At 36.5% G+C, this 17,911-nt stretch overlaps 1 protein-coding gene across 2 annotated transcripts in view; it reads right to left on the bottom strand.

The window, feature by feature from the left end:
• Positions 1-17,911, bottom strand: part of LOC150079033 (twitchin-like) — a 2,795,346-nt gene that overhangs the window by 2,331,348 nt on the left and 446,087 nt on the right. For both annotated transcript variants that reach the window (XM_090382361.1, XM_090382360.1), the window contains one exon: positions 9,882-10,102. In XM_090382361.1, the coding sequence (XP_090238487.1) occupies positions 9,882-10,102 (221 nt within the window). The remainder of the gene's footprint in view (positions 1-9,881; positions 10,103-17,911) is intronic.

Here is a 17,911-nt window from a genome sequence, read left to right as displayed (position 1 = left end):
TACTTCTCTCCCCCTTTGATCCTCCTTTGTGGATTGTCGTCACATTTGCACATTTCCAGTCCGTGGGTACCACCCATGTCCAAGGAAGCTGTCATAATTATGGCTAAGGGTTTGCTTACTTCCTTTGCCGCCTCCTTTAATATAACTAGATAGATTCCATCCACCCCAGGTGCCTTTCTTGTGTTTATCTTCAACAATTTCTCCTCCACTTTACTCTCAGTTATTACAAGATTATCTAGCTTACTGCCAGAGTTGAATACACCTCTGACATTCCCCTCCCTGAATAACTCCTCATGTGTGAATGTCGATGCAAAATATTCATTTAGTTTGTTAGCTACCTGAGCAGGATCATCAACAATTGAACCATTGATATCAAGTGGACCAATCTGATTCATCCCCTTCCTTCTAGAGTTTACATAAGTAAAGAACTCTTTGCTGTTTTTCTTTGCATCCTCTGCCAAAGATTTCTCGTAATCTGCCTTTACCTGCCTAACTTTAGTAGTAACTTGGTTACAGTCCAGCTTATATCTATCATAGGCTTCTGTGTCACCTGTTAATTTATATGTTTAATTAAAAAAAAAAAAAACTGTCAATTTATATGTATCCCATGCATTTTTCTTCTCTGTCACATGTCTAATTAGTTCATCTGACATCCATTTAGGCCTAAATCTTGAACAATATTTCTTAGATGGTATGAAATGCCTAGTAGCTTCCAAGATTATTTCTTTGAATGTTTCTCATTTTGAATTTGCTGTTGGTAACATCAATAATTGGTCCCACCATATAGAATTTAAATATTGTCTCAGACTACCGTAGCCACCTTTATGAAAGCAAAAACCCTTCCCTTTACCCCTAATGGTAGTTACCTCTTTGAGTAAATCCCACTTCAGCACACTGTGATCACTGCCACCTAGTGGTTCCTTTATCTGCAGATTCTTAATGCATGAAGAATCACTACTGATAATCAGATCAAGAGTATTACTCCCTCTAGTTGCTTCCCAAACATGCTGCTGTAGAAAACAAATTATACGATAAATCCACAAAAGCCTTGCTAACGTGTGAGTGACCAACCCACAAATTCCAGTCTCTGGGGAATTAAAATCCCCCATTATAGGACACTCTGATTTACTGGCCCACTCTATTTCTCTGCACAAATGCTCATTATATTCATCAGATTCATTAGGCCTATAACACACACCTATTCTCATTTTTCCTGTCCCAGTGCTTATGTCACACCAAACAGACTCAACATTGCATTGTCCACCAACATCAACTGATTGTACTTCCTTAGATTTTATGTTTCTTAACTAACAGCATAACCCCTTCTCCTTTCCTGTCCTGTCTATCCTTTCTGTACACATAGTACTCCCCAAATTCCAATTCTGCACTGTTTATGTCTGTGTGACACCACGTTCCAACAATATCTGCCTTTGATGTCTTGATTAACACTTCAAGCTCATCAAATTTATTAACTATACTCCTAGCATTGGTGTATACAAATATACAAGTACACGCAAGTATACAAGATTGTCTTGTTTGGGATAGATTCTTAGTTGAGGTTGTTCTTTCCATCTGATGTGATGTGATATTATTGTGGTTTGCCTCTTAAATGCTTGAGTTGCAAAGTTGCAGTATGCCTTGTAGTTTCACCTGTTCATTACTAGTTCTTGTTCCATTCCTGGCTGTAGGGTTCCTGCTTGTAGGTCCAGTTGGTATCTGTAATCTGTATATGGCAGGCAGTGAAATAGCACGTTTCCATGGCTCCTGCTGTTAGCAGTAGTGGCAGTTTGGGGTCTCTGCTATTCCCAGTTTGTATAGCTTCTCATTTAGGCTTCCATCCCCAGTCTAGAGACTGGGTGAAAACCATGCAGAATATGATTTGGGATATTCTTGTAGTGTGAAGAAAAAGACTCTCATAGTCTGCCTAATGGGGTGGTCTCCCAGCTGGTCTACCATTGTTCTGTAGGTCTGTATCTAATTCTCTGGTGTTCCTGTTTTAAATGTGCTGTGGTGTCCAAATTAATACCTGATATCACAGTTGGAAGGGCTCTCTTGTATCTGTATTTTAGATAGTGACAAATGATCTCCAAGTGAATAGGTTTTCCTTTTAGGATCTGCAGGGCTGGGGTAGATACCATCCTGCAGGCTCTTGATATTACCAATAATATGGCCTTTGTGACTGGTTAAGCTGTTTGATGATGGTATACTTGTCAGCCCTCCACATCCATGCCCCAGCAGCATAATGGGTAGAAAGACTGCATGATAGTATAAATTCAGGGTTCTAGGTTTTAAACCCCATTCCTTCTTTGCTATTCTGACAATTAGTCCTGAGTACTATTTTAATTTTCTCTTTGAGATGTCTGGCGTGATGAGCAAAAAATAGTTTGTCATCTATAATGACAAAGAGGTAATTGCACCTGGTTGCTGATTTCATTTTTTCTTTATTATATTTTATGAGGGGAGGACCATTTCTGTCTAATGAGCCTTTTAGTAGTGGCTGAATTGTTTTCTTGGTTGATACTGTTAGCATGTGGTTTTGCATCCAGATAGCAAAGTCTTGTAGTACCTAATTTGTTTTCATTTCCAAGTTGCACCTAGAGTTGCACTAAGTATTGCCAAATCATCAGTATATGAGATGAATTAAACATCAGGATACTCCCTGGCCAGCCAGCTGTCAAAAACCATATTCCAGAATGTCAGGCCCAGTATGGATCCCTGAGGACACTCCACTGTGACTTTGTAGATTACCTTCCTGTATTTTGTTTGTACTATGACCTCTCTGTCAAAGTAGCTGCTTATCATTTTATAGAGGGGTTCAGATACCCTGGCTTCCCAGGATCTCTCCGGGACACTGCCACCAATGTGTCAAAGGCTCCTTTGAAATCCACAAAGAGGCCAAGGAGGTATTTGCTTTCCAATGTGGATCTTGTGTTAATGACCTCAGCAATTGCATTCTCTCACTCCTTCCCTTCGTGAATCCATACTGGTTCCAAGTCCCCAGACCTTTGTCCTGGTAGTTTTGTTGTATCCTGTTCTTCATAACTTTCTCTATTGCTTTACTCATGACTAGCAGAAGGGCAATGGGTCAGTATGAGCTTGCTTCTTGCACTGGCCTAGTCTGCTTTTTCAGCAAGATTTTAAAGTTAGCCTCTTTCCATTTCCTGGGGAAAATCCCCTTCCCTTAGGCATGCATTATATGCCATCCTGATTGGTATAGGTGTTATCTTCAAGGCTTTCTTTAAAGCCCCCACCTCTATGTTATCCAGGCCTGGAGATTTTCCAGATTGCATACTAGTTATTGCTTCTTCCAGTTCTATGGCAGTAATTTCTGGTTCTTCAGGTTGTGCCTTGTATGTGAGATGTGCTATTCTTAGATTATTTTGTAGGGTATTTTCCCCGGTTGTCATACCCTCTTTTATCAGCTCAACTAATATCTTGTCAATTGATTGTGCCCAAGTTGTTGTTTCAGCTTCTCCCAGAATTTTTATGGTTGAGTGGGTTTTCCCTGGATGGAATTTGTCTGTCACCAGCCTGTGGACAAGCCTCCAAGGATCTGTATTGCCATTTTCTTGAATTAGTTTCTCCCAGGATTGTTTTTTCTGGGATTATATTTCCTTATGGTAATTCTTCCTGTGGGTCTTGTATCTGCTGTATAGTTCTTCAATATCTTCCCTTGTTCCTTTTTGGAAATCTCTTCTGAAGTATCTGACCTGTGTTCTTATTCTGGTAAAATTTGCTGTCCACCATGGGATGTGATTTTTCTTCCATTTTCTCTTCCTCACTGCTGCATCATTTGCTTCAGTGATTATCTCTTGTATGGCTTGAACTTGTTCTTCAGCTGTCTTTGATTTCAAAGTTGTGAAGAGGCTGTCGGTAAGAGATTCTCTCAAGGTTTGTTCAAATATGTGCCAATTTGCATGCTTGACATCATACCTAGCTGTTTCTATCTCCTGAGAGTGGCTTCTGTCTGTATAGATTGGGGAATATATTTCATTGTTATTGTGGTCACAGTTGTATAAGAACTGTGGACTTGCCAGTCTATTATGTTTCTTGCTATTCCTTGAGTTGAGAGGGTTACATCTATGTAAGATTGACCTATTATGGTACAGTAAGTGGGAATGGAGGCCATCTGGTTTATTTAGGACTGTTAAATTATTTGCTACAATCAGATCCTCCAGGAGATGACCCTTTTCATCTATGTGAGGACTGTTCCACAGGATGGAGCAGGCATTAGCAACAATTCCTATTATGAGGTCTTGGCCTTTGAGCATTTCCAGGGCTTTGTCTAGATAAGTAGAATAACCTTGCCTTTGTAAAGAAATGCCATTTCAAAGTTGAACCTGATACAACATCCTGTTTTAGAATTAACTGGTCACTTATCAGACAGCAAGTGGCCTCTAGTGACTTTTTTGTGACTGTTTTGTCAGTCACAAAAAAGTTGTTCAATGTGACATGCCATGCTGCATATGAAATCAGTTTTTCAAGTTTTAGCATAGATAAAGTTATCCATTTGTCTGAGTGTTGTCACGAGAGACAATATGCTATCTGATGAGGGACTAGTCCATTTATCCTGAAACATGCTATCATGGCAGAGTTTTCATCAAATGGCTAATTAATAATGAGGCCATCTGTGTGAAAGTAGTGCAACACTAGAGCAATAAACATTAAAAGCAAGTTTGTTCTGTTGTGAGAATTATGACAATTGCTTTATCTATGAAGTTTATATTCTGCTGGTTGCAAAATCAGATGAAAGGGCAAGGTCTTATAACCTCTCTGAGGCCACATAACTAAAGCTATAATTTTAAATTTCTCTCTTAGTCCTTATTCAGTAAACTTTAAAACTTGTGTATAATCTAGCACAGAATTTTTAAAATAACTAAATGCACAAGGCATAATACATTAAGAGTTTAATATCTATATAATATCGGTGTGTAAATACACCATAGACAACTCTTAAGAAACTACAAAGTAGTTGTTGTAGGCATCATTTGCTCTTTCTCATATTGTGCTCTGCCTTCACAACAAGTTGCCATGATATTGCACTACCTCGAATAAGTAACACTTCACTAATAGAGAAGACTACTGTTACTTATTCTCAGTGAGTACCACCACCCAGACATGTTTAAAGGCTATTGTCCTATCATCAGTGGGTGGGCAGGTACCTGGTATTGCAGACATGACGACCCAGTTGTGAAGATAATCACACAATATGAGAGGCAGAGCACAATATGAGAAAGAGCAAATGATGCCTACAACAACTACTTTGTAGTTTCTTAAGAGTTGTCTATGGTGTATCTACACACCGATATTATATAGATATTAAACTCTTAATGTATTATGCCTTGTGCATTTAGTTATTTTAAATATTGTCATATACACCTTTTGGCATCTCTCATATTGTGTGATTATCTTCACAACTGGGTCGTCATGTCTGCAATACCAGGGTACCTGCCCACCCACTGATGATAGGCCAATAGCCTTGAAACATGTCTGGGCATCACTTGGGTACCTACCCACTCACCGAAAAAGGGCCAAATAGCCCTGAAACGGCACTGGGGGAGCCTGATGATGTCTGGAGTTTCCAAGAATAGGTAACAACAGCCTTCTCCACTGGGGAAGCTTTGCCTATTTGAGGAGTTTATGAGTTTTTGAGTGGTGTGAGTTGAAGGAGTTACTGTCCCTTTCATTCTTCTACACCGTTTCTTTTCCTCTTCCACTCCTACTATTACTTTCCCTCTACCTTTTTGCTTTTCTAAGTCTAATAGGGACAAGTGGATAGTTGAGTTATTATCCCACACATATACAAAATAGCCTTGAAACATGTCTGGGGAGCCTGATATTCACGGAGTTTCCGAGAATGGGTAACAACAGTCTTCTCTACTAGGGAAGCGTTACCTATTGGAGGAATTTGAGTTTTTGAGTGGTGTGAGTTGAAGAGTTACTGTCCCTTTCATTCTTCGACATGTTTCTTTTCCTCTTCCACTACTACTATTACTTTCCCTCTACCTTTTTGCTTTTCTAAGTCTAATAGTGACAAATGGTTTGAATTTTATAATTCATTTGTTTGATTTAATAGATCTGGTCCAATGGGTTTTTTTTCACATTAAATTCACAATAGCCTTGAAACATGTCTGGGTGGTGGTACTCACTGAGAATAAGTAACAATAGTCTTCTCTATTAGTGAAGTGTTACTTATTCGAGGTAGTGCAATATCATGGCAACTCGTCGTGAAGGCAGGGCACAATATGAGAAAGAGCAAATGATGCCTACAACAACTACTTTGTAGTTTCTTAAGAGTTGTCTATGGTGTATCTACACACCGATATTATATTATGTAGCACAGAATGAAACGGAAAGTAAAATAAAATAAATGACAGGTTTAATGTTAAATAGTAAAACAGAATATGTTAAATACATACAGTACAAAAAGCTTTCGATTATTATGGTACCCTCCATCAGTTGAACTGAAAGTTTAGGAACATAAATAAATAAATAAACATAGAACGTATGAATCAGAGCTGTACTACTCAATATGTTCTACATTGATAATAATATTAGAAAAATAATAAGAGGAGTTTACCTCAATATAGTGCGTAGAACACTTCTGTATGATACCCTCCAGAAATTAAAACGGAAAAAACGAAAAAATCGACAACTTACCGGTACATTAGAGTAAAATATAAATAATTAAATAATCAATTTAACACAATTCAAATCAATTTGAAACAATTAAAAATCAAATTAACGCAATTAAAAGAATCTAACGAAAATATTATGTTTAACGAAAACGAAAAATCGTTTTGAATATTTTCGTTAGATTCTTTTAATTGCGTTAATTTGATTTTTAATTGTTTTAAATTAAAACCTATCACTACCCAAACCTATCACAGCAGGCTTCTAGGGTCTTGAAATTTCATGGGATAAAGGGCATACAGCTCCTGGAAAGGAAATTGCGATCCCTCATCTCTAGAATGAACATTGGTTCCCACTTTACTACAAAGTGGACTAGTCTACCGCATTTCTTGCCGTGATGCACTGGTTGCTACATCGGAGAAACTGGCAGAAGGCTCAGCAAACGTATCTCAGAACATGAAAGAGCCATCTGCTTAGCAGACATAGAACACTCAGCCATTGCTGGGCACTTCTGATCAACCCGACACGACACTGACCCATGCTGCAATGTCATGGTTGTTGATCGGTCCCACCAGTGCTGACGCCGTGCCTGGTTGGAGTCGTTGCACATCACGTGCTCTAATACTTTGGTCAACAGACGCAGTGGATGTCGTGTCCAACCTTGTTATTGAGGCAAACATTAGCAACATTCACATAAGTCACAACCACAGGCTTCAAATTCAAACAGTTGGTTGTTACGTCACGCAGTTTACTGTGCATGACTGGCACTACACACTCTTAAGTTCTACATTCCTAAACTTTGTTCAACTGATGAACATTACCATAATAACCGAAAGCTTTTTCTACTGTATGTATTTAACATTCTGTTTTACTATTGAACATTAAACTTGCCATTTATTTTATTTTACTTTCCATTTCGCTCTGTGCTACATAATAAATTATACAGAATGAATCTAGAGCACACAGGCCTCTTTACCTACTTAAAAACTTAGAAGAAATCTTGCAAATTAGCTGATAACCACTCATGCAAGTTCTGTATTACCAGCTATAGATGGTAATATAGCACTTGCATGAGTGGTGACCAATTTTACATCACTTTATAACAGCCGAGAGGGCTGTTGCCCAGTAGGTATGTACAGCTGAAAAAATGCATGATTGATTAACTATAGATTTAATTTCACACAAATTATTTTTGCCACCATTATAAATATACATACAGTCCTCAGCACATGCATGACCAAAGGGAGGAAAAGCACGGGTGGATCAAGGTCATTCACTTATCTTTCACTCCATAGTAATGACATTCCCTACTGAGTGACCTTGTGCCACCTGTTTTTTTCTTCTCAGCTATACTGTAGTTATAAAGGATTTCAAAAAAATGAAACTTGGAGATGTTTGTTATTACATGCGAGAAACTGATTGAATTTCTCCAAAATCATTAATAAAATAAAGATTTCATGTAAATTAATAAAGTATACACTTCATTATATTTGTTTATAATAATAACATACACGTATAAGTTATAAATCCAGTTTAATGTAAGAATACAAATATATACTAACAGTAGCTTTCGAGATGCGTCTCTTCATCAATGTCAGTTGATGAAGAGACACGTGTCTCGAAAGCTACTGTTAGTATATATTTGTATTCTTACATTAAACTGGATTTATAACTTATACGTGTATGTTATTATTATAAACCATGGACCCCCAGTACACCAGGCCCATTCGTAGGAACAGTTAATTTTTTTTCCTATTCTCCAAAACAAACGTTTTTTTTCTTTGAACGTACACTCATTGATATTCTGTCTGATAGTGTTTTTAGGCATGCATTTAAAATAAACATTACAGTACATGATAAAATTTGCTACCACTATATTTATTCATTTGTTTACATTTAACAAATTGAACTGTTATTTACATTTTAACCACTAGCATTGGCTTTATCATTATAAATGTTTACAGATGTAAATAAGTTCAAGCTGTTAGTGCTTAATATTCACTGCTCAATCACTATATGTACCTCTCTAAAATTTAGAAAATTTTAAAATCCAGCACTACTCCATCCCCATGCCGGATTTTAAAGAATTTACTCAGTGTGTGTTTTATAATATATTTAAAATATAATATTTTATAATACATTTGTTTAAAGTATTTTTACATATAATAAGCAGAAATATGTGTGTTTGCACAAGTTTAAAACTGGAAAATGGAAGTTTAAATACTGGTACTACCCAAGCAGAATTCAAAAAGACCCATAACTTTTTCAGATATTAAAAAGGAAATTGGCATCTGTCAGGCAACACACGACTGCATTTGCCACATGCTTGGTGTACTACTGATGCTAGGTTAAACTAGGTGGATAATAAGTGGTTTTTAAATAAATGAAGCATTGGTTTGACTAATATTTAATTAGTATGCTCAAAAAACTTAAAAATGCTATAGCTATAAAAACTTTTCATGGCAAATAGTTTGCTGAACTTCATGTAGTTCTTCAGCTTATAAAAAACATTATGGGAATCCTATTGTCATGAAACTTGATACTAGACATGTTCGATAGACAACTTGTGTAGTTCTTCAGCTAGCATAACTGTAGAAGAAAATCCATCAAAAATAAATAAATAATTAATTAATTAAAAATTAAAATATTTATTAGAATTCCGTTAGTGAGTGTTAATATATTTCTCCAATATGATATTTACTTTAAATTGGAAATCATTAATTATTTTTTAATAGGAAAAGTATGGACATGAAAAAATTTTCTGTGGTACCATGTCTGCACAAAAATAGTATAGCACATGCTGTGTCCTGTGTAATTTTTTGTAGAGTTTTGGATTGCCTTCATTTTCATCTGTTTTTTTTTACCATAACACAAGGCCATAATGAAGTCAGGAAAATTAATTTTTTGGATAACAAGACTGTTGTTACTAAAGACATTTCTTTTATCTCATTATCTAATACAGTCCCAATTAAGAATAAATTTTTTTAAGTTTCCCATTTTTTTTTTTTTTTTTTGCCTTTTATCCGAAATTAACATTAGTGAACTTTCTCCACCACAATTTGTGCTACACAATTTTGTGATGCATTTGTTCATTGGTTAATGTTTATTTCAGACATAATTCAATATGTGAAGTAAAAATAAACTAAGTTACAATGCATGCAAAATGTTGCTCTTCTTTATCCTTAATAAAAAATAAAAAACAATTAATTTTTTTTTTTAAATTAATCTATACAACTCCATACTCTTACCCTAAGCTCTAGTCTAATAATGTATGTTTCCTTTTCCTCCTTAATTATCTGTTTGATTCTTGAAGTTTCTTTCACAATCACATTATCACACATCCATTGTATGTCTGGTTTAGGTTTAGCTTTAACTTTGCATTCCATAATAATTCTCTTGCCACCATCTTCTGAAATAATCTTTGGTTTCTCAACAAATGTTGGTGCAGTTCCAGAAGGTGTCTTTTGGCCTAAATAACAATTAATTTTCATAAATTTAAAGTTTTATTAGCTAAATCTTAATCACAAATGTTATAATATTTTTAAAGCATGCTCCAGTAATGAATGTGGTTAAGTTGTAATATTTACAACTTAACCATACCAAACATTTTCAACATTTGGTATTATATTAGTACGGGTATCAGTATTAGTCGTAGTATCTATCTTTCTTTCATATATTTTTTTTAATGGATGGTGCAGCAAAAAGTTAGTGGCTTCTGCTCTGCCACCAATTAAAAAAATATATCTTATGCTTTATACCTCTTACCATAGATACAGATCTTTGAATAACACCAAGCCATCAGCCACAACTATCCAAGAAGATTAATTATTCCAATTATTAACAATTCACTGTGGTAAATTTACTGTATTAACAATTAACTGAAGTAAAATTTTCTACAATCTAGTGTATAATTTTCTCCCTTAGCATGCAATTACTTCCCCAGCATTAAGTGATGCTAGCAAATAATTCTAACATCAATTAATAATGTTAAAGTCTCACTTTCATTTTCATGTCTCCCTTTAACAGTTTTATAAATTTAAATTAGGGCTCCTCTAAGCTACCTAGTTACCAAGCTCTGCAGCTCACATATTCTTATATGGACACTCTTTAGCCAATATTAGGCACAATGCCTATCTTTGGACACTTTCAGGCACATCTTTTTTTAGGAGTGGCCACCTTACCTGGACACAGTATTTTAAGTAGAGTATCACAAGTGGATTATGGCCTTCTTATCTCCACAAGCACAAATCATCAACAGGACCCTCTCCCCCCCCCTTACCTCCTATCTGCATTGCACTGAACCACATGCCTACCTGTGCTGGTAAATATGCAGTTCTCTGTGCAGTGAAAACTTCTAAATCTGTCTGATATTTTTAAATTAGCTCCTCCAAGTGAATCCATTATTTTAGAATGTTATACCCCAAGTGTAAAATAGCAGTCCTTGCATTTTGCAGCAATAGATGACTTGGACAAGCTTCAGATTCCTAAATCTTATTCAAGTCAGTCTGAAGGAGCATTGCTTGACATCAGACATTGCCTATTCTCCCAATTTCCATATCTACAAATTTTGGCATTTGTAGATATGACAATTTTGGATTATAGCATGCCACTAATCAATGTAATTGATTGGTGCTATGCTATAATGTCAAAATTGTAGCATGATCAATGTAATTTAAGCACATCAGAAACAGAAGTCCAAACACTGATCTCTAGGAGGCTCTAATCCTAACCCTAACCCATTCTGAGCAGTATCTATTAATTAAAACCCTTTCAATAGCCATCCTATAACACAACTGAGGAACTCACCTGGGATCCCAATATGTTCCCGTTTATATAGCAATCGCTTGAACAGAACCAAATTAAATACTTTACTAAAATCCAACTAAACAATTTCAAAGTTACTTCCTGCATTCAACTCTACTTCAACTCAAAACTGTGTATAAAATACAGTTTTATGAAAACTGTTTTATTGTGAGAAAATTTTCTATCTGGCCAACCCTGTAATTGTTTCATTCTGAGAAAACTATTTCTATTTAACTCACCCTGTAGTACATTCTTAATACCTGCCCCCCATGATTTTTCTTACATTAAATTCATGATTATGGTTTGTATTTGCCAATTCATTCTTGGAACCACATCTACATATTGGTAATACAGTGGTGCAGTTGAAACCATGGGAATCATTCCAAGTCTAATTAGACCCTCACAATTAATCTTAATTATGCTACATTATCCCTCACTGACTGCTTTAAAATAATTAGATATTCACAATTACAACAGGACCCTAATTTGTCCTCAGGCTAAACAATTTTTGCAGAAAGAAATCCTCATTAATTTCCATATCATTGATTTGAGAGTGCTCAGGTTCTGCCACAACAGTTCATTCACTATGAAGGGATTTTCATTGGCAAAATTTGATGCAAAGTACCAATTAAATTCATCAACTACATCAGCTGATTTATCAATGATTTTCCCACATCCATTAAGTAAGGGGGAACCAACCTGATTTCTTCTTTTATTCTTTGTAATTAAATAAGTGAAAAATTCACTGAGACCTTTATTTATTTATTTTTTTTAGACAGTGATTTCTCACACTCAGCTTACTTTTGTGGTGGTATTACCAATCATGACTATTGATTCTCTATATTTTTAAGAGCTTTTCTATAATTTATTACTGCCCATGCAATTTTTTTTGCTCCATTAAACTAGCCAGTTCCATACTGTAGTAGTATATATGCTGATCAAGGCATCAAAAGCAGATATTGTTAGGATAACAGAGACATGGTGTCCACAGATATAAGCAGTGCAAAATTGGAATTTGGGGAGTACAATGTATACAGAAGGGATAGACAAAACAGGAAGGGAGGAGGGGTTATGCTGTTAGTTAAGAAACACATAAAAATCTAAGGAAGTGCATCCAGTTGACATGGGTGGACAGTGCAATGTTGATCAGTTTGGTGTGACAAACACTGGGAAAGGGAAAATGAAAGTAGGAGTGTGTTATAGGCCTAATGACGCTGATCAGTACAACAAACAATTGTGCAGAGAAATAGAGTGAGCCAGTAAATCAGAATGTCCTGTAATGGGAGATTTTAACTTTCCAGATATTGGCTGGAACTTGTGGGTTGGTATCACTCGCATACTAGCAAGACTTTTGTGGATTTATTGGAGGATTCTTTTCTACAGCAACATGTTCGAGGGGTAACCATAGGGGGGGTAATACACTTGATCTGATTATCAGCAGTGATGTGCATGCATTAGGAATTTGCAGATAAAGGAACCATTAGGTGAATGATCATAGTATACTGATGTGGGATTTATTTAAAGATTAACTACCATTCAGGGTAAAGGGAAGGGTTTTTGTTTTTAAAGGTAACTACAGTGGTCTCAGGCAGTTTTTGAATTCTATACAGGGGGATCAACTGATGATGTTAAAAACAGTGAATTCTAAATGGGTGGCCTTCAATGAATTAATCTTGGAAGCTACTAGGCTTTTCATTCCAACTAAGAAATACTGTTCAAGGTTCACGCCTAAATGGATGTCAGATGAATTAATGAGGTTCGTGGCTGTTATTATTGTTTGTTATTTGGGTTTTAGGAGCATTAGCAACTAAGGCCATATTGCTCCGGGAATATGCGGTGGTCATTCCCTGACCATTCTGCATCCTCCAGTATTTGGTGGTGACGGGCTCGAACCCCGGTCTAATCAAGAAGCGTGTGCTACGCACTGCTGCTCCTTTCTACCTGGCTATGGAGGCACCTGAGGTTCGTGGCAGAGAAGAAAAATGTATGGAATGCATATAAATTAGCAGATGAAACAGAAGCCTATGGTAGATATAAGCTAGTCTGTAATCAAGTCACAAAGGCAGTTAGGCAAGTGAAGGCTGATTATGAGAAATCCTTGGCAAAGGATGCAAAGACAAACAACAAAGACTTCTTTACTTATATAAAATCTAGAAGGTAGGGGATGTATCAGATTGGTCCACCTGATGTTGGTGGCTCGACTGTTGATGATCCTGCTCAGATAGCTGACAAACTGAATGAGTATTTTGCATCTACATTCACACAGGAGGAATTCTGTAAGGAAGTGGAGGACAGAAGTTTATTAAACTCTTAACAGCGAGCTAAATGATTTTGTAATAATGGAGAGCAAAGTGGAATAGAAATTGTTGAAGTTAAATATAAAAAAAAGCACCTGGAGCAGATGGAATCTATCCAGTTATACTGAAGGAGGCAGCAAGGAAAGTAAGCAAACCCTTAGCCATAATTATGAGAGCATCCTTGGATTCAGGGAAGATCCCCATGGACTGGAGGTGTGCAAATGTATCACCAATTCACAAAAAAGGGGTTCAAAGGTGATGCAAATAATTATAGACCTGTTAGTTTAACTTCCGTTCATGAGAAAATAATTGAGTCACTGGTTAAAGAAGTGATGCAGGATCACCTATACAAGACTGTAGTAATAGTTCAGACACAGCATGGGTTTGTTATGAGGGAGTCTTGTCTGACCAATTTGATTGGATATTACAATGTGGTCACAAAGGAACTGGATGCCAAAAATAATTTTGATATCATATGCTTGGATTTCAGGAAAGCTTTTGATACTGTTGCACATAGAAGACTGCTGTACAAATTGGAGCGGTATGGCATTAAGGGCAAGTTGCTGCAATGGATAAAGGGATGGTTGAGTGGGAGATGGCAGAGAGTGGTAATAAATGGTCACTGCTGTACGTGGGCTAATGTTATTAGTGGAGTCCCCCAGGGTTCGGTTCTGGGCCCATTGTTCTTTTTTGCATTTATTAAAGATATTGATGAAGGTATATCAGGCTTAATGTCCAAGTTTGCCGATGATACAAAGGATAGCTGGGTTGTTAATGACAGTAAAGACAGTATGCTACTGCAACTGGATCTCGAAAAGTTAGGTAGATGGGCTGAGAAATAGCAACTGAAGTTTAATATTGACAAATGCAAAGTACTGCATATGGGTAGTAGTAGTAACTTAAGAGAAATGTACCAACTGTGTGATACTACACTCAGTTAGATGGGGAATGAAAAATACCTTGGGGTAATTGGGCAGTTGGAAATGAAGTTCTCTGAGCACAGATGGGCTGCCAGAGCAAGTCATGGAGTTTTGTCAGTGATATGTAGTAATTTTATTAGCAGAGACAAGGAGGTGATTATCCTTTTGTATAAGGTAAGGCAGGCCACACCTTGAATATTGCATACAGGTCTGGAGGCCTCATTTTAGGAAGGATGTAGAGTTGCCAGAATGAGTACAGAGAAGGGCAACAAGATTGGTGAGAAGAACAAACAAAGGGGTTCTCTTACCAGGAGAGCCTTAAATTCTGTCAGTTGCAGCATCTGTAGACTAGGCACCTGCCTGCAAGGTAATCTGATTGAGTTGTACAAGACTTTGAATGGTTTGAGCAGTCTCAATGCTGATGAGATACCTCCACCTGCTGAGACTAAGAACCTGAGCGGGCATAGATTTAAACTGAGGAAAGACAGTTGTAGAATAGATGTACAGAAGTTTGCCTTTAGCCAGTGGGTAGTTGATTGCTGGAACAGACTTCCATCTGTTGTTGTGGAAGTTGATAGTTTAAATAAATTTAAGGCTGAACTAGACAAACATTTGGAGTGATCGGATGGGTGAAATGGGAAGGGGTTTTTTTTTTTTTTTTTTTTTTTTTTTGGCTGATGCCAAAAGCCATTAGTTGAGGCATATGATACTTTCTTGCATCATATGCCTCAATTAATGCTAATGCTAATATATATTAATAATACATATGCAATATAGCTTCCATTATGGCGACCTTAAAATTAATCCTTAAAGGTATAATTTTGTCTAACATTGTCCCAATTTTGCCCCACACTTAGGGCTCACAATACAGGTCAAAATCTTAACACTGGTATTTCGCTAATTTTAATTTATGAAGCTGGGATACCGGTATTCCGAAAACAAACATTTTTCTCAATAAATGTTAATGCAAATTAGGAGCAATAAAGTAAGGAAAAACAAGTAATTACTTGAATTCATGTTTTAAATCAAACTTTTATTACAATAATAAATATTCTAACAAAAAATTATTAAAAATACAGTTGTTCTAAACAAAAAAATGTACATATTGATACTGCAAATTTAGTTATTTTTAAGCATCTACACTACCTGTCTGCATAAAGCGAGCTCTTAAGAAATATAAGCAATCAACAGTGTTATGGTTTAAACTAGATCTAATTTTGGTACATATTTGATTAGCAGAAGAAAATACCCTTTCAGATTCCATGCTGGATGGTGCTGTTGCACTAAGATAGTCACAGATGAGTTGCAGGTTTACCCCCCTTATTCCCTTATCTTCAAAAAATGTTATTTCCTTTTTAACCATATTTTCTAGTCTTTGAACTTTTTTATCAGGAACAGTTAAAAGTCTTTCATTAATTGCCAACTCAAGCTTATTTTTTAATGACTGTATCTCATTAGAGTCAGGCAATATCTTATTTTGAAAAGGATATGAGGGAACACTGATGTTCTGTTCCATGTTGATCTTCTAATATTGAATTCTGTTCATCATATTCTGAAGGGAAAAGACATTTTATTAAGCAAAGTATAGTTTTCACTATAGTATCTTTACTGAGTCTGGGAAATAATTTGCTATCATCTTGTGTTCCCCTTTGCAAATACTGAAGAACCTGTGATAAATTTTTTTGCTTCTGTGAAATACAGAGTTTCAATGTGTATGCAATTCTCTAGCTATTTCAGAATTTTGATTGCCAAATAAAATTTGGCAATCATTATAAATCTGATTGCCAAATAAAACTTGGCAATCATTATAAATTTGATTGCCAAGCGCTTTCATTAACATTCATTAGTTACTTTTTCTTTTTGTGTGCAACAAAGTGACATATCTGAGTTTCATGACATTTTCAGGTTTAGTTACATTTGTATTGTGTATAACAGTCCCTCAGTTGCAAATTCAGTAATATTAATGATTTTTTGTTGTCGATTTTATAACCTTTATGTGAATAAATCATAAACAATTATTGTTTAAATTAGTACTGAAAAACTGATATTTTTGTATCAATACCGGTATTTGAATACCGGGGAAAAAATTACCGGTATCCCAGGGTTGTAAGCCCTGCCCACACTGCCTCCCCAGTTTACAGAGGCCATGCAGCATCTTACACTATCACAGCACCCATTACTGAAATTGATGCCCCTGCCCTCACCTCTATCAAATAAGAGTTCACTTCATCACTGACCTTAGCACTCCATGATTGCTATGGATTCTTAAACTGTGAACTCTGTGATACTAGCAGGAGGAAGAGTGATGATCAGATCTAGAATATTCTTGCCAATAATACTTTCCCTAAAGTACTGATATGGATAATCATTAGCATTAGCATTAGTAGAGGCATTTGATGCAAGAAAGCAAGCTTATGCAGCATCAGCCAAAAAAAAAAAAATAAATAAATAAATAATAAATAAATAAATAAATAAAAAATAACCACTTCCACTTCATCCCTCTGTTCGTTCGAAATACCTGTCTAGCTGAGCCTTAAACTTATTTAGGCTATCAACTTCCACGACAAGGGATGGAAGTCTGTTCCACCAACCAACCACCCGCTGGCTAAAGGCAAATTTCCTCACGTCTATCCTACATCTGTTTTTCCTCAATCTGAATTTATGCCCTCTCAGGTGATTATTCTGAGCAAGAGTAAGAATCCCATCAGCATTGAGCATGCTCAAACTATTCAAGGCTTTATACACCTCTATCAGATCACCTCGCTGGTGCCTAGTCTCCAGACACTGTAATTTGCAAAACTCAAGCCTTTCTTCGTAAGAGCACCCCCTTTGTTCCATTCACTAATCTTGTTGCCCTTCTCTGTACTTGTTCCAGCAGCTCTACATTCTTCTTGAAATGAGGCCTCCAGGCCTGTATACAGTACTCTAGGTGTGGCCTGACCACTGCCTTATACAAGGGAATAATCACCTCCTTATCCCTGCTAGAAAAATTCCTATATATCATTGACAATACACCATGAGCTACTCTTGCAGCCCGTCTGCACTACTAAGAGAACTTCATATCTGCCTGCACAACCACCCCCAGGTCCCTTTCATTCTCTACCACTGTCAGTGTAGTACCACAGAGTTGATACGTTGCTCTGGGGTTGCTGTTTCCCATATGTAGTACTTTACATTTGTCAATGTTAAACTTCATTTGCCACCTCTCAGCCCATCTGCTCAACCTTTCCAGATCCTGTTGCAGCAGCATAGTGTCAG

This window comes from Mastigoproctus giganteus, chromosome 10 (assembly GCF_048544385.1).
Source record: "Mastigoproctus giganteus isolate SK-2022 chromosome 10, ASM4854438v1, whole genome shotgun sequence".
Lineage (NCBI taxonomy): Eukaryota > Metazoa > Arthropoda > Arachnida > Uropygi > Thelyphonidae > Mastigoproctus > Mastigoproctus giganteus.
This window is presented reverse-complemented; position numbering and strand designations above follow the sequence as displayed.